General features: G+C 47.1%; 1 protein-coding gene across 2 annotated transcripts in view; it reads right to left on the minus strand.

Annotated features, from left to right (window-relative positions):
- LOC132580290 (cGMP-dependent protein kinase 2-like) overlaps nucleotides 1-21,693 on the minus strand; it is a 185,941-nt gene extending 164,248 nt beyond the window's left edge. Inside the window, exons 1-11 of one of the 2 annotated variants that reach the window (XM_060251014.1) lie at nucleotides 21,618-21,693; nucleotides 20,457-20,601; nucleotides 20,097-20,263; nucleotides 17,281-17,394; nucleotides 15,139-15,244; nucleotides 11,828-11,891; nucleotides 11,534-11,611; nucleotides 10,339-10,427; nucleotides 7,580-7,645; nucleotides 6,689-6,727; nucleotides 6,411-6,455 (exon numbers count right to left, since the gene is read on the minus strand). In XM_060251014.1, the coding sequence (XP_060106997.1) occupies nucleotides 6,411-6,455; nucleotides 6,689-6,727; nucleotides 7,580-7,645; nucleotides 10,339-10,427; nucleotides 11,534-11,611; nucleotides 11,828-11,891; nucleotides 15,139-15,244; nucleotides 17,281-17,394; nucleotides 20,097-20,263; nucleotides 20,457-20,601; nucleotides 21,618-21,693 (989 nt within the window). Of the gene's footprint in view, nucleotides 1-6,410; nucleotides 6,456-6,688; nucleotides 6,728-7,579; nucleotides 7,646-10,338; nucleotides 10,428-11,533; nucleotides 11,612-11,827; nucleotides 11,892-15,138; nucleotides 15,245-17,280; nucleotides 17,395-20,096; nucleotides 20,264-20,456; nucleotides 20,602-21,617 lie in introns of those variants that run through there. The other variant, XM_060251022.1, reaches the window with a different exon arrangement.
- Nucleotides 21,694-23,619: the final 1,926 nt, after the last annotated feature.

Here is a 23,619-nt window from a genome sequence, read left to right on the forward strand (position 1 = left end):
AGTAGAAGGGTACAGAATGTGGAAAGGAAGACTTCATGCTGTGGAGCTTGAACCTTAATAATAGGCTCAACACCTTGTAGAAGGGCTGTTCTATCTAATGGGGTGTTCATTTGGGACCCTCATTTTGAAAGCTGGTACACAGAGCGTTCAGCCAGAGACTTCCTGAGCTACCAACAAGAGGAAAGAGATTAGGGTTGCCAATCCCCAGGTGGGGGCAGGGGATCCCCTGGTTTGGAGGCCCTTCCCCTGCTTCAGGGTCATCAGAAAGCTGCTGGAGGGGGGGAGGGAAATGTCTGCTGGGCACTCCATTATTCCCTATGGGAATTGATTCCCATAGTGTATAATGGAAAATTGATTCATGGGTATCTGGGGCAATGGGAGGGCTGTTTTTTGAGGTAGAGGCACCAAATTTTGAGCATAGCATCTAGTGCCTCTCCTCAAAACACCCTCCAAGTTCCAAAAAGATTGGACAAAGGGGTCTAATTCTATGAGCCCCAAAAGAAGGTGTCACTATCCATCATTATTTCCAAATGGAGGGGAGGCATTTAAAAGGTGTGCTGTCACTTTAAATGTGATGGCCAGAACTCCCTTTGAAATTCAGTTGTGCTTGTCCCAACCTTGCTCCTGGCTGCACCTCAATGTCTCCAGATATTTCTTGAATTGGACCTGGCAACCCTGAAAGAGATGGACTCTGGGGGTATCAAGATGTGAAGGAGGGAAAAGTTAATTGTCTGGACTTTCAGAGATCATTGTTCTGTTGTGTTACTGCCTTCTCTGTTTTTCGTCACATGATATGATGTTGTGAAAAGTAAAAAATGTTTTATTCTCAATTAAATTGCAAGAGTCATTCCAAGATCTGACCCACAAGAGTGGGACTTACAAAAGTGGCACTCAACAAAAGTGGGGCTTGTAACTGAACTCGCAAATATAAACTGCTTGCTGTGGAAGTGTGCAGAAAGTTGGGGTTTGAGCCTCACAAAACTGTTTTGTTACATGCTAGAAGTCCAGAATTTAAATGAGGATACACAAAATGCTGTAGAACTGTATGGTGTAATTGCTAAATTGCAAATGGGATTTGGAAAGAAATGGTACTATATGAATTCCAGACACCTGCGTCAGTCTGGAAAATAGAAAATCAATGCTGGAAGCACAGGCTGCATGGAAATTGGGGTGTAATTCCTATAGAGGTGGAGATTACAACAATTATTCAGGAAGAAGAAGAAATTTTGTACAGGAAAGAGGAAAGAATGCTGGGTGGCAGTTAGGTGGATGAAAAGACTCCAGTTGCAACCTCTACTGCTGCAAACTCCCCCCCCCCCACAAATTGCAACAAATGTTGGCAGGAATTTTGCAAACTGTCAGTGCAATTTAGATTTCAGCAGCAGATTTTAAAGATGCAATTAAAGACATTTTTTATTATTTCACCTAAACCAGCAGGGGAAATAGAGTATTCTGTTTGGAGACTGCATGCAAGAGACTTAGTAGACGATGGCAGTATTGGTGAAAATATTAAAAAGCAAGAAAATTATAGAGAGCTTGCTGCCACCTGCATTGCACATAGCTTTGGGGGCAGGGAGAAAAACTTCTGCAAAGGAATGCTTTGCTCTTTTAGAAATTGCATATGGCAATATTGTTTCAGTTTCTGAAATGAAAGTTTTATGAGACTTATCAGCTCATTAATAAACCCCCATCAGTATATCTCAATTGTTTCCGTGCTTTGGCTATGGAAACACTAAAAGAAAGGGGGATTACAGAGGAAGAATTTAAGCTTCATGTGTAGGAACAATTTTTTAGAGGATGCTGACATGAAGCATTGCTAATAGCTGTTAGAATAAAAGACATAGGGACTGGTAGTCGACCAAGAGGAGTTCACTGTGTTGATCTTCTTCATGCTCTGATGTCTTTGGAGAAAGAAATTTTGAATAAACAAGAAAGGAAGCTGAAGCCAGAGATGCATGAAAAGGGAAGACCTTGAAATAAAAATTTTGGGGCCAGCCAACTGAAAAAAAAAATGCAGAAAAAGTTGAAAGGAGTGGCACTAGCAGAGAAGTAGATTGGAAATCCAGATACTTAGAATCTGAGAGAAAGATGGCTAAACTAAAGCTTACCCTTCAGCTAGCGGGAGGATTTAGTAATTCGAAGCCACCATTCTCCTAGAATTTCAGAGAAAAGTGACTTGTTAACATCCAAAAGCCACAGTAAGGCATTATGGCGCTGTAATTATGGATTAAGAGGACATTTGAAAAGTGACTGTGTCAGTTGGCCAAATCCAGCATTGGTTCATCAAATTTTACTAAATACAACTAGCAACCAGGAAGAAAACTTGTTAATTGGAACAACCAAGAGCAGTACGGCAGATCAGTGGGCATCCAGAAAGGATACTGAGTCATGGGTGAAAAAGAAATGTTGCAGGACATGATAGGACCTGGATGCGGTGAAATGTAACTGTTTAATAGATAGACATGGGTTCACAGGTAACCTGCATTTGTGAAACCTTATCTAGGAAAGGAAGGAAAGGTCACCTGTGCAAGCACCAGTCATTTCCGACTCTGGGGTGACGTTGCTTTCACAACGTTTTCATGGCAGACTTTTTAAGAGGTGGCTTGCCATTGCCTTCCTCAGTCATCTACACTTTCCCCCCAGCAAGCTGGCTACTCATTTTACCAATCTTGGAAGGATGAGTCAACCTTGAGCCAGCTACCTGAAAACCCAGCTTCCACCGGGGATCAAACTGAGGTCCTGAGCAGAGCTTATGAAACCTTATCTAAACCCTTCTTATTTCGTCAAAGTTGTAGCCTAATAGAAATCATTTGGAAATAGAAGGAGCAGGAGGACAGACAGTGCCCTGTTTGGGATTCATAATTCTAGGCTTGCAAATTCTACATGGTACCGAAGGTGCAGTAAATTAGCCTCGGATATAGAAGGATATGAGTTTTTTGCTCTAGCGTGTCTGGATCAGCACATGAATCAACAAGTTTCTGCTATTGTTGGTACTATTAAAACACATAACTGATGCCAGCATTAATCCAGATGGAATTTGTTTTTCAGTTAGCACAGGCTTGCCATATCAGTGGAAAGAAGCTTGCAGTTATTATCTGGAAAGTCAAAGAAAGAAGGCTGAAAAGGAAGACAAACGTGAAATATGGTTGCAGCTGGAAGATCATGCACAGTGAAAGGTCTGCTGCAAACTTCACCGCAGAAAGTGGGTGCCTCATTCCTTTTGGAAGATCATTGTTCTGTTGTGTTACTAAGTTCTATGTTATTCTAACATGATATGACATTAAGTGAAAAGTAAAAATGTTTTGTTCTCTTTGAATCACTGCAAAGTTTAATTCAAGTTTAGCTGAGGTTACACATACCTTCTTCTGGGATATCTGCTATGAACACAGCTAATGTTAGTGGGCGGGTGGCAGGGAGCTCCATTTCTCTAACAGCCACAATAGCTAAATGAAACTTCCATGTGGAGAGGCACATATGCCTTTAATTGCGGAGGGCAAACATCAAGGGCAGGTTCTCCTCTTTCATGCTCTGCTTCTGAACTGCCAGATGCATTCAGCTGGCAGCTTTTGGAAACAGAATGTGAGGAGAATCTTTCCCCATGAAGATTCCCTGGATGGGTTTGTTTTCATGTTCATGATATGGTGGATCACCACGGGCATTTTCTTCAAAGCCTCATAAAGTAAGGACTGGAGGAAGCTCTGCCTTTTTATTTATTTACTTCATATATACTCCACCTTTCTCCCCAGTGGGGACCCAAAGCAGCTTACATCGTTCTCCTCTCCTTCATTTTATCCTCACAATTTTGGGAGGTAGGTTCAGGGCTTTTTTTGTAGCAGGAACTCCTTTGCATATTAGGTCACTCACCCCTGATGTAGCCAATCCTCCTGGAGCTTACAGTAGGCCCTGTACTATTGAAGATATTGGACTTATATTCCGCCCTATACTCTGAATCTCAGAGCGGTCACAATATCCTTTACCTTCCCCCCCACACACACACACACAACAGACACCCTGTGAGATGGGTGGGGCTGAGAGAGCTCTCACAGAAGCTGCCATTTCAAGGACAACCTCTATGAGAGCTACGGCTGACCCAGGGCCATTCCAGCAGGTGCAAGTGGAGGAGTGGGGAATCAAATCCAGTTCTCCCAGATGAGAGTCTGCACACTTAACCACTACACCAAACTGGCTTTGTAACTCTGTACTAAGTAGCCCTGTAAGCTCTTGGAGCATTGGCTACATCAGGGGGGTATAGCCTAATATGCAAAGGAGTTCCTGCTATAAAAAAAGCCCTGTTAGCCTAAGGCAGAGTGGGAATTTGAACCTGGGTGTCCCACACCCTAGTCTGATACTCTGAACGCTATACACCTCTGGCTATCTTTGTCTGCAATGTGTGGCTTGACTCACTTGCTTGAACCATCAATTCCCTTTGCTCTATGAGCTCTTTTCCTGCAGCAGCTCCTTGCCGGGATCTGGGCTTTTGGGAAGGAAAGCAAATGAGCCTTCTTCCCTTTTGGTAGCCATCTCACCTTTCAAGAGCTCCCAGTTCTGCCATTCTAATTTAAACCTTCACTGCAAGACGTTGGGGTTGAGCTGGAAATAGATCCCACACTATGGAGAGCAGGAGAAGCAGTCTGGTGGTTAGAAGAAAACGTTCCTTGACTTGTGGTGTGCCTGATCCCTACAGAGAAGATGGGGGGAGTGGGGAGAGAGCTCTGGGAAGATGGAACCCATTTAGCTGTGCTGCTGAAGCATGTCTTAATGAGAACATACGAGTCTCGCTGGACCAATGGTCTGTCAAATCAACATTTTGTTTCCCATTATGGCCTACCAGATGTCGTAAAAGACATACAAGTCAAACTTTCCTTCTGTTCTTGCCCCGCTTAACTTTGCCTTTTAACATGGAGGTTTCATGTAGTCATCATAGCTAAAAACCTTACAGCTTTTATGGACTGTGTGGAATCCCTTTGGCCATGTCTGTCAAAACATGAAACAAGTTATTGCTGCTGCCTGAGCAACTTCCAGATCACCAACAAAGGCCAGCAAAAAGTATCCAGACAAACAAGGGATGAAAGGAGATGCCACAAATCTCCAGCAAGGGCCCTAAACTCAGGAACAAGGAAGACAGTCACTAGGACATAAGAGAAGAGCCCTGATGGGTCAGACTAGTGGTCCACTTGTCCAGCATCCTGCTTCACACATTGGCCAATCAGTTGCCCTGCAGGGCCACCAAGCCTTCCCTTGGTATTCAGAGGCTTATTGCCTCTGGAGGTTGAAATTCCCTTTAGTCACCATGGCTAGTAGCCATTAATGGACTGGCCCTCCCTGAATCTGTGAACAACATAGATAAAGACCATCTATACCCAAGCTACCCTGATTTTAGCAGAAGCTAAGCAGGGTCAGCCCTGGTTAGTACTTGGATGGGAGACCACCAAGGAAGTCCAGAGATGTTACAAAGAAGCAGGCAATGGCAAACCACTTCTGACAATATCTTGTCTGGAAAACCCTATGGGGTCACCATAAGTTGGCTGTGATTTGATGGCATGTTCTACCACCACCATGCTTGTGAAGTCCGTCATTTAGTAACTCTTTAGCTGCGACCACACACACTAATGCATTTTCAATGGACTTTCCAACTGGATTTTACCATGTGAACGGGCAAGATCCAGTTGGAAAGTGAATTGAAAGTGGATTGAAAGTGCATTATTTAGTGTGTGTGATTGCAGCCAATGAGTAAAGAAGTGTTTAATTTATGTCTACGTAAATCAGCTTTATTGGGCATTCCCAGGTTCTAAGGGAAAGGGAGAAAAGCTCTTTTCTGTCCCCTTTCCCCACTGGGAAGGGATTGTCTTTGACCTGCAGCAGTTAACAACAAAGCAGTAGCCAGTATCCAAGCCTCAGTCTGTGGTGTCCCCGGGCAAAGCAGCAGCACCAGCCGACCACAACCCAGCGAGCACAAAGATAAATCAGCCAGGGCAGGTTCAACTCCCAGTCTGGGCAGAGGAAAGTCCTGCTGGCTGGGATGGCCACTACCTTTCTTTCCAGTTTGGTGTTGTGGTTAAGTGCGTGCGTGGACTCTTATCTGGGAGAACCGGGTTTGATTCCCCACTCCTCCACTTCCAGCAGCTGGAATGGCCTTGGGTTAGCCATAGCTCTGGCAGAGCTCGTCCTTGAAAGGGCAGCTGCTGTGAGAGTCCTCTCAGCCCCACCCACCTCACAGGGTGTCTGTTGTGGGAGGAGAAGATACAGGAGATTGTAAGCCTCTCTGATTCAAGGAGAAGGGTGGGGTATAAATCTGCAATTCTTCTCCCACTATCTGGCTGCTAGGGCCTCTAAGGGGGAGCCCCAACTGAGACTGCCACCACCACTAATGCAACATTGCCATATGTACATGCAAAACCCTCAGTACTGACCGTCTGGTTTCAGAGAGGGATGGAGGCTCTTGCACTGCAGCTTCTCTGAGAGGGAGAAAGAAGAAATTAGTAGAAAAATACTTTTCTCCCTCCCTCTGAGCCACTCCTTGTCTCACTCTGCTGCCCAAGCTTCAGATCCTAGATTTGGGTGGGGAGTGAGTTTCATACAGGTAGCCAGGAATTAGATTTACCTAGTGGGTCACCCCAGTCAAATGATCCTACTGTGGATGGCCCCAACCTTCATCTCTCCCACATCCCACTCCCCTCTGAAGACTTACGGTTCACGAGCACACATCGGGCTCAGTTCCTGGAAGTCTCTGTGGAAAAGTCAGAAGAGAGAAGCCATAAGCAGAAATATAGGTTGGAATACCAACCTGATTTAGTTTCGCACACCCAGACTCCTAGTAGAAAAGAACTATTGCACAGTACAATGCTGTAGTTAATAAACTCGTCAGTTTTGATACTGGACTTATTTGGACCTCACATGAGCATCAAGGCAAACTGTATGTGATATGCCAAGGTGTGTAATAAAGCCCCCAAAGGCTTCTTAAAAAAATGAAATGTGGCTTTGGGATGGGTTCAACCTTGACTGAAGCAACAGTAAAAACAGATAGGATGCTTTAATCCTTTTCCCACTAGCTAATGCTCTAAATTGCTCCCTCTTCCAAAGGCTTCCGTGTGCAAGTTTCCAAGGATAAACATGCACCAAAATACCTTCTGCAGTCCCATTCGCTTTCTCTGTCCTCCCTATTGTATCCATCAGTTTTACACCTAAAATGTTTTTGTGACCCCCTACCTCTGCTGGGCTTCTGACTGCCACTTTGATTTGCAGGGCTTTTGACCAATTTGTGTAGTGTTTTTCTTTCTCTGGAACTAACAAACTATTGGTAGGATTTGCCAGGCCTGTAGTTCAGAGGATGCTTTCTGCAGAGTGGAAACTGAGTCATTAATTATCCTAAAGAGTCAGGCCTCAGCAGTTTTGACCTTCAGAGGATGCTTTCTGCAGAGTGGAAACTGAGTCATTAATTATCCTAAAGAGCCAGGCCTCAGACAGGGAACAAGAGGGGCACTTGGGGGACAATTTTGACTTCAAGAGGGAGACCATCTGGGTCCAGAGTACAGATGAGACCACCACACACAGAAGGGAGGTGCCATCTTATCAGACTTACTCCTTAGCTACTGCAATGCAGGTGACTTCATCCTCTGCCCGACAGCTGGCAGTCCGGCGAATGTTCCTGTGTGCAGTAAGAAGAAAAAAAGTGAACAGGAAAGAAAGAATATGAAGGATGATATTTTACTTTCCTCACCCCAATACGGTTCCTGCCCCATAAGCAGAGAAGCCACCCCAGAAGCAAGTGTTTGTGTATCTTCACCCACAAGAAGGTCAGATCCTTTCACTCTGGCCTGTATCAGTGCAAGAGATCTGCAAGTACATGCATGAGAGGCTTTGGCTGCCAGCTCTGGCTTGGGAAATTTGTGGAGATTTGAGGTTGGGTGCTTGGGGAGGTCAGGGGGAGCTCAGCAGGGATGTGATGCCATAGAATCTACCCCCAAAAGCTGATGTTTCCTCCAGGGAAAAATATTTCTGTGGTCTGGAGAGAAACTGTAATTCCAGGAGGCCACACCAGGAGGTTGGTAACCCTAGAGGCAGGTGTAAACCACCTGGCTAGCTTCCCCTGCTGTGCCTCCCAAAGCCAGGTACCTTGTTTCTGCTATTCAACTTTCCTGACAAAAAGGTGGGCTCAAAAGTCAATGTGTGCCTGCTATTTAATGAACTGGATGGATCTGGATTCTTGCTCTGCCCTCTCCCACGGATTCATTGGGTTTGATTGCAAGTACTATATGCAGGATAAATTGTTGGAGACGGAATAAATACATTTGGTCATGACAACCCATGAACCATGCCCAAGGTTACAGGCACAGAATCATAGAGCTGGAAGGGACCTCCAGGGCATCTAGTCCAACCCCTTGCACAATGCAGGAAATTCAGAAATACTTCCCCCCTATGGCTATAAAGATTACAGAATAGGTGGCTACCATAAGACCGGAAACAGTAAGACAGACTCAAAACACATAAGAAAGACCCGTATGTACTTTGCATAACAAAGGTCCCTCTTAGAGTCTCTAATTACTGTTTGTTGTTTGTGTGTTCACATTTTTTTTAAATCACAGTCATAGTTCCCCCCTCTTCTTTGTGGCTCAGTGGAAGAGCTTCTGCTTTGCATGCAAAAAGTCTCAAGTTCAGTACTGACCTTGATGGTCTGATTCAGCAGCATAAGACACCTTTGTATATATTTACGTGCGTTTTATCCTTACAACTATGCTGTGAGGCAGGATAGGCTGAAAGTGCCTGAGGTCATCCAGAGCTCTTCCAGATTTCCAGTTGACACATTCTTAAAAATGCATTGATATGAAAAACAGAAGGAGCTTAATGGATACCAAATCAACCAAGGTAGCAGGGACTAGGGATGCCAATCTCCACATGGGGCCTAGAGTTGTTTAATGAACTGGGTGGATCTGAATTCTTGTTCTGTCCTCTTCCACAGATTCATTGGGTTCTTATTGGAAATACTGTATGAAAACTGATTTCCAGACTACAGAAACTGGTTCTCCAGAAACTTGCCAAGCTGGACACCTACCAGGGACAGCAGTGTACCAAGAAGTCAGCTGAATTAAATAAGTTTTAATCAAAATGACAGCAGGGACAGTGCCAAATGGATATATTGAGACAGGGAGTTCCAAAGCTCAGGAGAGGCTATTGAGAAGGCCCTGCTCTAGTAGTCTTTGCTTCTGCTTAATATGGTATCTGAAGCAGGGCCCTGCTAAATGATCTCAGCTTTCACAGAAGTTCATAGCAGATTAAATGCTTCCTGAGACTCTGTGGACCAAGGTTGAGCTTTCAAGGCCAGAATTCCAAACTCTGTTGGGTGAAAGTAAAACTGATTCAGGAGATGCTTATGATGATATCTGCACACTTTTGAGTTTGATACAGCTGCATTCTGAACCTACTGTAGTTTCTGAACTGTCTCCATGGGCAACCCCATGGAGGGAGAATTATAGCAGTCTAATCTAGAAGTCAGTAAATCGTGGGTGACCCTAGCTACAGCTTTGTCTTTTATCAGAGGATGCAGCCAAAGGAGCCTGCTAAAAGACTGCACTGAGGGCCACAGAGACACTTGGAAGTCCAGGAGTACTACAGCGGAGACCACCTACACAACCCTGGCCTGCTAGCCTAATCTTTCCAGCCAAGATAGGTCTTCTTACCAGTCCACAGAATCTCCCACTATCATGAGAACCATTTTGTATGGGTTAAATAAACATGTTCACCCACATCCAGTTCATGCCATACCACTTTGTTGTGATAGAAGAGATAGCAGACTCCATTTTGAAATGCCCTAAACAGAAGGAGCTGACCTCGCTCACCTAAGGGTTTGTTACCTAGCCTTCAGACCTGGCACTGTAGGAAGTCTGTATTTTATTACTTCTGAATGCCTTTTGCTATTCTTAGAAAACTCTATGCTTTTTATCTGTCAAAGCCATGTGAATTCTGATTTCATTTTATGACAAATTTATTTCTACCTTTTGATTACATTTCTGTGCCTAGCATTTTCATAATGCTCTCTCTGCCTACTCGCATCTCATTACATTAGCCTAACAATAAAGCATTCTGAACATGTTTTATGTTCTGGTGGCTGACAATCAGACAACTCTGCCGTGGATTTGTTTTGCGTTTTGGATCACTGGTTAGGCCAAGGAGATGGGCTGGAATAGAGCCCTGCATGCCCCTGGAGCCCCATCTCCACCTCTGCTTATTGCCATGTTGAAATATGAAAGCTAGAATCAGTCCTATAACTCTTTTGATCCTCTTTCTGACTGAGTCAATCCAGGCTTACCTAGCTTAGAGAGACTGTATACCCTCCACACTTACCGGATTAAGGCGAGTTCCCCAAAGTGGGCCCCTGCTTTCATTACACGGATGTGTTCCTCCCGCCCTTCCACATTCATGGTTACCTCCACCTGTGGAGTCAAGGGAGGGAATGAGGGTTGGGTAGCAAGGGAGAAGGACAGGAGACTACTGTGATGGCCAATTTCATACCCCATGCACCTAGGCTTCGTGGGCAGGCGCTCACAGGAGCAGAGCTCCAGAACCTCGAAATTTTATTGCGCTCTTTCTTTCTTACTGCTCTCCACTCCCAATTCTTGCTTCTGGGCTCCATTGTTCAACCCCCCGTGAGAATTTTGCTGAACTCTAAGATTTGACAAACTTTCTAATATTTCCCCCCACCAAAAATGGGGAAATAACCAAAATATATAAAGCAGACAGATGAAAATCTTCATCATGTTACTGTGGCCACATAGGAGAAATGTAATTTAAATTTATGATGGGAGTAAGGTTTTATTATGATAATTATGATTCAAGAAGCATTTTAAGGTAGATGCTGAGCTGATGTAATTTAGTACACCTTCCGGTGTTGTCAGGGGTTTGTGGCATATGCAAATGAGTTATGCAAATAAGCTGTGCTAATGAGCTCTGGTGCCTCTTTTTCTATGCACACACCTGTTTGGTTCATTTGGCTACTGAACCAGCCCTGTGCCCCTAGGTGGCCACAAGAAGTAGAACAGTGAGAGTGCTTAGGAAAATAGCTCTTTATGGGAGCAGGAATGTTATGTCCAGCCTGGGTGTGCTTGATAAATTCAGTAGACACTCTGTCTTTGCCAGGCTTTGTAGCCATGGCTTTAGCGGTAGAGTATACAGAAGGTCCCAAATCCAACCCCTGCCATCTCCAGTTAAATAATCTCAGGAAAGGCTTGTCTCTGTCTGAAATCCCACAGAGCAGCTGTCAGTCAGAGGATCTGTGATGGATGGATGGAATTATGTGACTTGGTATAAGATACCTTCGTACATTTGCTTGGTAAGGAAGGGCCAGGCAGAGAGCTTTAAAAGAAGCTGGAGTTTAAGCACCCTTAGCAGACCTGGAATAATTGCTCACTGATTCCCAGAGATGTGATGGGCTGGTTGTGAGGGGAGGAATTCTGCACATTGTCAGAAACACTAGTCTCTCTTTTCTTATTTGGCAGTTCTGGGACTGAGAGGGGGAAGAAGGGTCTTGGCCATGTCTCACCTGCCCGCTGAGGATGTAGAAAAACGTTCTTCCCTCATCCCCTTCCTGGATGATCATTTCATTGGGGGCAAAGGTGCGCTGCAAGAATGCACAGAGAAACAGACAAGAGCTCAAATGCAGGTACAAGCAGGTGGGGAATCTCTGCTCACTCCACACTGGCATTTGCGCAAATAAAGATTCTCCTGTCTTTCACAGGATGCAGAGGGCATTCACGGCGCAGCACCCCCTCCTGAGCCAGCTCTGTGTCAGAGCCGGCAAAGCAGAATGAAAGAGGACATGGATGTTAACACTTACCTCTTCTGCCGTGTCCAGAAGCTGTGAAAGGGCAGCATCTGACAGGCCTTGCAGAGGCTTTGCCCTGGGAGGGAGAAAGGGAGAAAAAAACAGAGAAAGAAAGAGAGATACCCAAAAGAAGCACAGGGTCTCATATCTACCTCAAAATTGTATATAGTATCCTATTACCAAAGCTTCTTTGACCAGGCTGGACTAGGACCCAACAAGCCAAAAAGTGGGATGTAGATATATCAGTCAATCAGTTATTTAATTCATTGTTCCATGCTGAGGGATTGCACTCCTCACAGGCTGAAAGGCACTCACTTGACAATAATAATAATAAATTTTATTTATATCCCGCCCTCCCCGCCGAGGCAGGCTCAGGGCGGCTAACAAGACATGGTGTGTACCATGATTATTATACAATTCTTATGATAAAATACAGTTAATAAATACAGTTAAAACAGTTACATAAAATTTTAAAAACCACAATAAATTAGAGGTGCTACATTCAGTGAGATAAGAACATAAGAACATAAGAGAAGCCATGTTGGATCAGGCCAACGGCCCATCAAGTCCAACACTCTGTGTCACACAGTGGCAAAAAATTTTATATACACACATACACTGTGGCTAATAGCCACTGATGGACCTGTGCTCCATATATTTATCTAAACCCTTCTTGAAGGTGGCTATACTTGTGGCCGCCACTACCTCCTGTGGCAGTGAATTCCACATGTTAATCACCCTTTGGGTGAAGAAGTACTTCCTTTTATCCGTTTTAACCTTTCTGCTCACCAATTTCATCGAATGCCCACGAGTTCTTGTATTGTGAGAAAGGGAGAAAAGTACTTCTTTCTCTACTTTCTCCATCCCATGCATTATCCTGTAAACCTCTATCATGTCACCCCGCAGTCGACGTTTCTCCAAGCTAAAGAGTCCCAAGCGTTTCAACCTTTCTTCATAGGGAAAGTGCTCCAGCCCTTTAATCATTCTAGTTGCCCTTCTCTGGACTTTCTCCAATGCTATAATATCCTTTTTGAGGTGCGGCGACCAGAACTGCACACAGTACTCCAAATGAGACCGCACCATCGATTTATACAGGGGCATTATGATACTGGCTGATTTGTTTTCAATTCCCTTCCTAATAATTCCCAGCATGGCGTTGGCCTTTTTTATTGCAGACGCACACTGTCTTGACATTTTCAGTGAGTTATCTACCACGACCCCAAGATCTGTCTCTTGGTCAGTCTCTGCCAGTTCACACCCCATCAACTTGTATTTGTAGCTGGGATTCTTGGCCCCAATGTGCATTACTTTGCACTTGGCCACATTGAACCGCATCTGCCACGTTGACGCCCACTCACCCAGCCTCAACAGATCTCTTTGGAGTTCCTCACAATCCTCTCTGGTTCTCACCACCCTGAACAATTTAGTGTCATCCGCAAACTTGGCCACTTCACTGCTCACTCCCAACTCCAAATCATGTATGAACAAGTTAAAGAGCATGGGACCCAGTACCGAGCCCTGCGGCACCCCACTGCTTACTGTCCTCCACTGCGAAGACTGCCCATTTATACTGACTCTCTGCTTCCTATTACTAAGCCAGTTTTTGATCCACAAGAGGACCTGTCCTTTTACTCCATGACTCTCAAGTTTTCTAAGGAGCCTTTGATGAGGAACTTTATCAAAAGCTTTCTGGAAGTCAAGGTAAACAACATCTATCGGGTCTCCTTTGTCCACATGTTTGTTCACCCCCTCAAAGAAATGTAACAGGTTAGTGAGGCAAGATCTTCCCTTGCAGAACCCATGCTGAGTCTTCCTCAATAACCCGTGTTCATCAATGTGCCTACTCATTCTGTCCTTGATAATGGTTTCTACCAGCTTTCCCGGTATTGAAGTCAGACTGACTGGCCTGTAATTTCCCGGATCTCCTCTGGAACCCTTTTTAAAGATGGGGGTGACATTTGCTACCTTCCAGTCCTCAGGAACGGAGGCAGATTTCAATGAAAGATTACAGATTTTTGTTAGAAGATTCACAAGTTCAACTTTGAGTTCTTTCAGAACTCTCGGATGTATGCCATCCGGACCCGGTGACTTATTAGTTTTTAATTTATATAACACGTGATAACAAATTCCGAGGTGCTAAATCTAAGTTGTAAGTCCCGAGGGAGGGGTGGACGTATCCACGCATGGTTCAGTCTGCTCTCAGTGTGGTACTTGTCAGCCCTGGTTTGTAACTTGTCTCACTCTGTTCTCCTCACCTTTGCAGGGGGGGGGGCAGTGGCCATACCTCAATGTTGAAGCACACCCTTTGGCAAAGACCCCAGGTCCCTGGTTCAATGCCCAGCAGTTCGAGTGTCTGAGCTGGCAGGTGTTGGGAATGATCTTCCTCCACCTGACGGCCACACTAGAGATGATGACTGTGGGGATGCTGTTACCTTTTAAAAGTGATTTTAAAATGTTGTGAAGGAGCAGGATTTGGCCTACAAAGCAACAGGCTGAGATGCTGGTTCTGCTTTGGGAGGACATACTTGATAAGGTGAGCGGGGAGAGGAAGCAAGAGTTCTGTGCTGTGGCCTGATTAGGACTGGACCCTCATGACATTTTAAAATCACTTTTAAAAGGTAACAGCATCCCCATGGTGGCCCCAGGGACATCTTCATATCTAGTTTGGCCTTGAGACAATGCAAGGATATTTTTAGAGGGTTACCATCAGGACTTTTTAATAGCAGGAACTCCTTTGCATATTAGGCCACACTCCCCTAATGTAGCCAGTCCTCCAAGAGCTTACAGTAGGCATTGTAATAAAAGCCCTGTAAGTTCTTGGAGGATTGGCTACATAAGAGGGGTGTGGACTAATATGCAAATAAGTTTCTGCTACAAAAAAAAGCCCTGGTTACCATGTTGATCTGCAATGGCAGAGCTCGATTCGAGTCCAGGAACACCTTAGAGACCAACGGGATTTTCAGAGTATAAGTTTTTGAGAGGCAAATCTCCCTTCTTCAGATACCTGAGAGCTTTGACTCTCAAAAGCTTTACCCCTTTTTGGTCTCTGCTACTGGATTTGAATCTAGCTGAAAAGGGTATTAAGCTCAAAAGAGACCAATGGCTTGGTTCAGGAGAAGGCAACTTTATACGTTCACTCTTCAAGAATTCCGCATGTAGGCAGCAGCGACGACAGAAAGAGATCTCCAAGTATCCCCTCTGTTGTTCTCACCCAGGACAGGAGAAATCAGGAGAATCATCACCCCACAAAGTGGTGCCCAGAAATTAGTCCTCCCACAAAGTGGTGCCCAGAAATCCACCCCCCTTGTGCTTCCTTCACTCACCCTCGAAGCCCAGCAAGTATCTCAGCACGCCGCCGTTTGGCATTCTCGGTGATAATTGTACGGTATGTCTGCCGGTCAATGGCCCACAGCTGCACAGGGGTGAGCGCTGGGGAGATGGGGGTGAGAGTCAGTCAAACACCCTGACCTGCAATACCTTCCTTGTCATAAAACTCTAGAACTGTTAACCTAAAAGAAGACCTAAAAGCCTTTTGGTTTGTTAAGGTTTTGACTTAACTAAGACATGACGTTCAGTATTCTGGGGCCAGCGTGCCTGATATTTAAAGGAGGGGAAAATCCTCTGGGAGCTCTGTCCACACAATGCCTAGGGTCATGTTTTAGCACCAGTGTCTCTCCAGCTGTTAAGCTGTTGTTTGCCATCTATTTTCCTCTTTGCAGTATATTATATTGTAATTTATGGCTTTCACACTGTCCGCAAGCTGCCTGGAGGGGCCACCATGTGTCAGAAGATGGGACCGAAACGTATTAATAAATAAGTAAAGAGCTGTCAAAAAGAGGGGCTCTTCATCTTGTTTCCTTGGCTGAACAAGAGGTCTGCTAAAGAGCAGCGAGGCATGCCGATGAACAGGCCACTGTCATGGGTTTGGCAAAGAATGCTCGAGATCTCGATTTCCCCAACATCTCTGCAAGCACAACTGTCACATTTCCATGTCATCAAGTGTGTACGAGGGTGTTTCAGAAAGTAACAGCAATTTTCAACATACCGCGTGGGCAGCTCTTTTGCCATTAACTTTCCTAAAACACCTTTCTACATCTTGATTGACGCACGTCGTCTCAAAAGCCCTGCAGTATTTCAGTGTGCCAGAGATTGCTGCAATTTGCTTATCCGAGTTGTCCTGTATCCAGCACGAGAGCAAGAAAAACCAAAAAATTTGGATGAGAAAATGCTCCAGTATGCATTGTGAGAAAAATGAGAAAGCAGATTCTGCATCTCTATTCAATAGGTACAGTGAATTGGAGAGGATACAATTGTACCATCGCCATGGCAACAGAACCAGGGATGCCCCAGCCCCAACAGCCAGCCCAGATTACAAAGGCAGGACCCGCCAAGACCCAAGCGTGGGGCACAGTGAAGAAACTGATGCTAAGTCACCTTCTTCCCACCTTTCTATCTCTTCATCTCACACCTCTGTAAGCCAAGGAAGACGTTTCCATGTGCCTCTTGGGGATAATAGACAGTGTCCTTAGTAAAAATATACATTGGGGGAGGCACCTCACTAAGGTAGGAGGCACAGAGTGGGCACTGCGTTAAATGACCGCTTGCCACAAAAATAAAATACAATAGTCAAGAGTTTCCTCTTCAGTTTGTTAGCTTCATTTCCCCCCCTCCGATGAGTGGAAATGTTCCCAGCCATTAAATGTTATGAATATTACATAAAACTCCAGAGGGGTAGCCATGTTGGTCTTTTATAGCAAAAATAATGAAGTGTCAAAGGACCTATTAGAAGACAAACAAATATTGCGGAAAGTGAAGGCTTAGACCACCCTGTCTTTGTTAGTTTTTAATTTGCTATGAGAATCCTTCTTGTCTTGGCGCAAAACGATTATTATTTATGTAAAGAAAAATGAAATAGATTGCAAATGAGCAAACCTCAGGGGGCGGGCAAGACCAACCTCCAGTTACTTCCCTCTCCCCCTCTTCCTGTAAACAACTCCCCTCTCCATCCTTCCCCTTGCTAAGAAGATGCAGTCTTGAGGAAGTGGTAAGGATTTGGTATTGGGGGGACGGGAAGGAGGGTTAGAAAGGGGCCTGTTCTCGGTCAGTGAAGCTATGGAGCATGGGCTGGAGCAGAAGAGTGTGAATACAGAGGACAGGCCCGATTCACTCTCAAAAGATCAGTTTGTTATGGTGGGGCTGATGCTACTGGCAAAGGGCATCGGGTCTGTGGAGATATGTCTCTCTTATAGGGTTACCACCCTCCAGGTGGAGCCTAAGGGTCTCCTGGAATTACAACTGATCTTTAGATGACAAAGGTCAGTTGTCCTGGAGAAAACGACAGCTTCAGAAGGCAGACAATGGCATACCATAGATTCTAGGTGAAATCCCTCCCCAAATTCTCCTCTCTACAGGCACCATTCTGAAATCTCCAGGAATTTTCTAGGCCAGATTTGGCAAACCCTTACCCACAACAGTTGCGGTGCGCTGGCATTTGTACAGCACAGCCAGCTCCCCAAACACATCCCCCGGAAGCAGCGTGCGGAGCTGGCGCCCTTTCTGCATCACACTGAGCTCCCCCTCTGCAAAAGGAGAGTAAGGTCGATTCACACACACACACGCACATACACACAAATACACACACCTGGGGTCCCAGTTCAAAGTCTCATCACTTATGGAATTGAATAATAGTCGGAATTCTTTGTCTCAAAGGATGCAGTGAGAGATACCGACCTAGATGGCTTTAGAAGGGTGTTAGACAAATTAATGGAGGAGGAGAAGTCCGTCAACAGCAATTAGCCACGATAGCTGAAGGGAACCTACAATTAATTATTATTATCCACTTTCTCCTTGTCTAGCCATGACAAGGGAAATCATGCATGAACAGAGGGCAGGCTAAAGATCTGCCTTGTTTTCACTCTGTGGAAGGGCAAGAGGAGGATAGAGTTTGTGCACATTGAAGCTGCTAGCATCTAAGTGAAGCTATATGGAGATAAAGGAGAGGGTCTGTGGCTCAGTGGTAGAGCATTTATTGGCCTGCAGAGGGTCCCAGGCTCAATCCCTGGCATCTCCAGTTTAAAGGATCAGGTAGCAGGTGATGTGAAAGAACTCTGCCTGAGACCCTGGAGAGCCACTGCCAGTCTCAGTAGAGGTTACTGACCTTGATGGACCAATGGCCTGATTCAGTATAAGCAGCTTCATGTGACCTATGGAACTGCCTGCTGCAAGCATCCCAAACTTGGAATTGATAAAACCCACAGAGATGGATTTACTCCTTTGTCTTCTGCTGGCAGGGCTGGTTCAAAGTATTCTGGCACTCCAAGCAGGGGACTCTTGAGACTGTGCCACCAACAGCCAGCTTCAAGCCAAGTCCCTGTGGCACACCCAACAAGTCTTGGGCATGTGCAGCTGCCAGCCAGGCCTGCAGGGATTTGGCTTGAGCCTGGCTGCCTGCTGTGCAAACCCCAGAGGTGATGGGTGCTTGCTTGCGGCTGGGGCTGGGAGCAAGCTGAACTCCCGTGGGTCATCAGCACCCTCCTTGTGGTGCTGTCCCAAGCAATTGCTTGGGTGACTCGACTGAAGAACTGGTTCTGCTTGTCTGGATGTTCAAAAGCTGCATGTGCATTGTTGGGGGAGCAGAAGAAGCAACTGTGTATTTCAAGCTACTGCCGAGAAGCCTTTCTCAGCTTTTGGAGGACATCTTTTAGATCCCCTTTCCACAGCCTGACTAGCCTGATCTCGTCAGATCTTGAAAACTTAAGCAGGGCTGGCCACAGTCAGTACTTGGATGAGAGACCACCAAGGAAGACAAAGGTTGCTTATAAAGAGAAAAGCAATGACAAACAACTGCTGTTCATCCCCTGCCTTGAAAACCCCATGGGCTGGAGTCACCACAAGTCAATTGCAACTCAAGAGCACATGATTATTAGCAGTATTATTCCAAACATCTTTTCCCAATAAACCTCTTTTGTTGCATTCCAGTTGCATGAGAAATAGAAAGAGGAAGGGGTGGAAGGAAGGAAAGTGATCGAGCATTGGGGTGTCCCACTCTCCATACGGGTGGCCTTCCCTTCCTAATTGTCACATGTCCTTTGGGACCTTTGGTATGACATCAGGGGAGGGAAACCCACTTTGTGGACGAAGGAGCTGTGTGGGACAGACTTGATCCTCCCTGAATTTGTCTCACGCCTTTTTAAAGCCATCTCGAAAGCTAACTGTCATCTCAAATCCTCCCTCCAAGTTAATGAAGCATGTGAAGAGAAACAAAGTGACCCAGTCTCTTCAGAGCAGCAGGGGATTTTTTAGCCCCTCAGAGATCATCTGACAAGGTGCTTTGGTGGCCTACGGTCTCCACAGATGTGGCTGCTCTCCCAAGCATTACACTGCTGGAAGCTTTTGGCAGGAAAGTCCCTTGACGCAAGCCTGGGAAACATTCTGCGCCTGCAGCAGAAGCAGATACTTCCTCCCTCCACTTTTAGATAGATGGCGATACTGTAGTTGCCAAATGACAATGGAAGGCGCTCTGTGCATGCTCAGTGGCACTTTAATCTTTATGAGAATCATTTCTCCACACAGACCACTGAGATCTGGCCAAAAGGCCAACTAGATCTCATCTGTTACCGGAGTCCCCCTTTCCTCTCCTCCAACATGAGATTAAGACCTGAGCTCTCTCCACCATGGCCCGACTTCTGCAGAACTCTGTCATCAGTGAAGTCCATAAGATCCCAACACTTTTAGCCTGTAGAAAAATGGATCAAACCTTCCTCTCTTGTTTGATAAACTCCCATGCTGGCAAGAGCCTTCTTATGAAAAGGCAAAGGCCTGCCAATAGGGAGATGCAAATATACTTTCAGTGGGGACTTTTTTTTTGTAGCAGGAACTCCTTTGCATATAAGGTCACACCTCCCTGGTGTAGCCAATCCTCCAAGAGTTTACAGAACTCTCAGTACAGGACCTACTGTAAGCTCCAGGAGGATTGGCTACATCAGGGGTGTGTGGCCTAATATGCAAAGGAGTTCCTGTTACAAAAAAAGCTCTGCTTTCAGTCCTGGGGCATTATGACCCAACCAGAGGCACTGACATTTTCAAGGAAGACTTGGAACACCAGGATGCTAGTCCCAAGCCGGGATGGTACTTCTAACAGCAATTTCTAGCGCCATTTTTTTTTCCAGTCAGGACAGAGCAGGGGCCTGGAAGAGTTTCCCAACAGCAATCCATCTCTACCCACAGCAGTCTGGGGCTGTATCCCAACCCCCTTCCCTGCCACACCCCTCTGCACCCTCACCAGCTACAATGTACATGGTGTGTCCATCGTCACCCTCAGCTACAATTGTGTCTCCAGGTTGGTGCTCCTCCAGGGTGAAGCTCTCCACCAGCGGATGGCTCTGCCCATCACCCAAGCATCGCAGGAATTCGTTGCGTTTCACAGCTTCCAAGATTAGGTTGGCATCCCTGGGGGAAGGGAGTAGAGAGATGCCAGATGGGGCTGCAACCCTCCCCTCCCTTCCCTTCCCTGACCACCTGCCTCCTCAGACTCACAAGCAGGGAGCGGAGGTCCAACTTCCACTCCTTCCCCACCTCAAGCATCACATTGCTGCAAATTCTGGGAAGAGGCACCCCGCATAGGCACATGGAGCCTGGTTACCTGGGGGATTTGGGGATACATGGCACCTGCCAGTTGCCATCAGTCATAAGGGGCTCAGGGACGATCCCCTGCTCCCTGCTGCCCCTCCTGTCTTCCTCCACAGGCGACTGATCCGGGGTGCCCCTGGCATGTTCCAGATTCCCATCTGTAACGAAGAAAGGGGAGACAGGCTGTCACCCACAACATTCTCCCCCTCCAGCTCCCATTCCTCCACTGTTTACCCAGGCAGGTCCCCATTCTCTTCTGTTTCCTTCCCTCCCCAGCCTCTTTTCCCAATAATCTAAGCTTTCCATGCAGGCCAAAGAGATCCACTGGACGGCAATTAAGTGCCCGTCCGTTCCTTGCTGGGTGAGGGGATAGGAATGTCGAGGGCCGACCTGTCCTGCCTGTCTGAAAGAGGAAAGGATGGCTGCATCTCCCCCCCCCCCTTCCCCGCACAGCTGGGAGAAGACCTGCGGGCGGGCGATGCTTTTGTAATTGGAAAAGATGCTGTTCCCTTCGGCTGATCCCCGGCAGACCCGTTATTTGAGGCTGCCTGAGCTGCTGATAAGGAAAAGCACTTTGGCTGAAACCTGTTGATCTGATGCTGAAGTCGTCTGAGCACAGCAACTCCAGGGCAAAAGGCTTCGGATTTGCTGCTGCCCGCAGAGGAGAGTCGAGAAGTGCGCCAGGCACTTTGCAAAAGAACAGAATAAGCCAGGGTCTCTACTCAACGCAGTTGATCAGCCCCCAAAAGCTGAGCTATTAACTGGGTGGGCAGAAGAAGTCAGAGGTGAGACTGGTGGGATTGAGGTAAGGTTGGTGGGATTGCGGGGGGGGGGGGGGGGGAGAAGGGGGGCAGCCCCATCTGGCCCCTGTGAGGCTCAATCCACAAGGAACTTCTCTTGCATGAGAAGGAACGTCCCAGAAAATTGCCAGGGGGTTCTGGACTGGGAAGGGGAGATTTCCCACTCCATCTGGGTCGAAGCCTGCAAATGGAGCCTGCCTGAGTTTCTGTTTCAACCTGTTGAGCTTCTCCCTCTGTGTCAGAGGCAGGAGGCGAAGCCCTTTCCCTGGACCAGAAAGCCCAGGCGGCCTCAGTCTGCTCCAAAACGCCTCTGCTCAGAAGCCCTCCACTTCCAGCCCAGCCCCAGGGCCGATCTCGCGGTCGGGTGCTCTTACCGGGCTCCGTGAGCGCGACGCTCTCCAGAAACTCCCTCTCCTCCTGGAGGCGCAACTCGCGCAGTCGGACATCCATCTCTCCTTCAGCGGCTCCGCTGTCTGGAGTAGGCGAGGTGCAGCCGCGAGCCTGGCTTGCCTTTAGAGGCTGCAGGAAGGAGGCGGGGGCGGGGGGGGGGAGGAGAGAGAGGGGGAGAGAAAAGTGCTCAGTAGTTCAAGGATCCCAGGATCCCCGCCAGCCAGCCGAGCCTCAGCAGCGCCGTCAAAAAGACAGATGCCACCCCAGCCTCTTCGCGCCTCTCCAACCCAAAGGCAGCCCAACCCGATGGCATCATCAGAGCCTCCAGGGCCAGCGGCTGAGCGCAGCAGCCCCAGCGCCTTCTTATCCCACGCAGCTCGGGAGCCCCTCGGTGTGTCCCCCCCCTCCCCTCCCCTGCTCTGCCCGGGCAGGTCCTCCGGCTGGCATCACCTGGGAGCCCGCCTCTGAACTACTGCTGCAAAGTACCGCCGGTCCTCTCTGGGCTCGGCGCGCCCGATCCAGCTGCTGCCTCCCGAGCCGAGGGGCTTGCTGGCAAGTGAGTCACCCCGGCTTCTGGGGGTAGGGGAGGGAGGGCAGGTGGGCGTGCCCACATCCCCGCAAGAGGCTTGGGCATGGCTGATGTTGAGCTCCCTGCCCTTGGCGCTCCACCGCCAAACATGATGCCAATGTGTTACTAGGCAACCAGCCCTTCCAATGCATTTCAGTCACTCCGAGGATTTTCCCACAACAGGCATCAGCGTGGTGCATGGTGGTGGTGGTGGGGAAAGTATCCCCTGAGGGATAAAAACAATCAACGGGGCCTTTGGGGGCTGGAGGGGACCATCGGTCCTGGTCCCTGAGCATTGCCTGGGATTGGGGAGGTACGGGGGTGGGGGTGGGGAGGCTGGTGGATCAAACTCCATCCGCCTTTCAATGGCACATTCTTGAAATAAGAAGCCAGCTCCTGGGATGAGGGGGAGAGGGGCAGGTTAGACAGGCCAGAGCAAGACCCAGCTATTGAATTTCTTCTGCATTCAGCCAGGCTTGCTCTGAAAACATCCAGGCGCACAAACAAAGAAGCAAAAAAAAGGTCCCAAGGGATGCTCTGTTGGAGATAAAGCGGCACCTGTATTTGAATATATCTACATATTTTGCAGACTGCTTTATGCACCTCTCTGTCCTGTGGTACCTATTGTCCGCAAACAAAGAGAGCCAGCAATACCTTCAGGAGTGGGGAGGGCTGACTCCAAGTGAGGGCAAAAAAACCCTTCTCCAACCCCAGCCTCTGTTTTCAGCGCCTCAACTCAGCTTAGTTAAGGCAATCTAAAAATCTGGTCAAGGAAAACAAATAACACAAGGTGGCAGAAACACACAAGAAGACAGTGCCTCTGAGCATGTGCAGAGGGACCTTTGCTTCCCCAATGAAGCACCGCAGCCAATTTCCATGGATTGAGGGTTGAGGGGGGTGGGATTTTCCAGTCTCATGAGCAGGGAGGTTTGGTTAAGCATTGGCACTTCCGGTTAGAAAATGAGCCCATGGGGTCAGACCAAATATCCAATTACTTCTGATTAGTCTTGGGCGATGCGTAAGCAACTCCCAGACAACTGAGCCTGCCTTTCCTGTCTCCTTGTAATTGTACAAGGAACTATTCTGGAGAAAATGCTCCCCTTTCTTTCTGGGCAATGCCAGGTCAGGACGTTTTGCAGCTCCAGATGCCCTGACATCCGATCAGAGAGATGGATGCAACTTCAGGATCTTCTGCAACAGGATGAGGCATCTTCGCCAGCACCTTTTGGTCCATACCTGGCTGTCTCAAGGGTGCCCTAAGCAACTGCTTGGGTTGCTTGTACTGATGGGCTGACTGAGTGGTATGGAAGGCTTGACGCTTGTCACATACACATATCAATGATTTACATACCTGCAGTTTTGACACTTCAACACACCTAACCCTAAACTTTCAGGGTGGGGAAATCAAAATAAAAATC

Source organism: Heteronotia binoei, chromosome 1, assembly GCF_032191835.1.
Source record: "Heteronotia binoei isolate CCM8104 ecotype False Entrance Well chromosome 1, APGP_CSIRO_Hbin_v1, whole genome shotgun sequence".
NCBI lineage: Eukaryota > Metazoa > Chordata > Lepidosauria > Squamata > Gekkonidae > Heteronotia > Heteronotia binoei.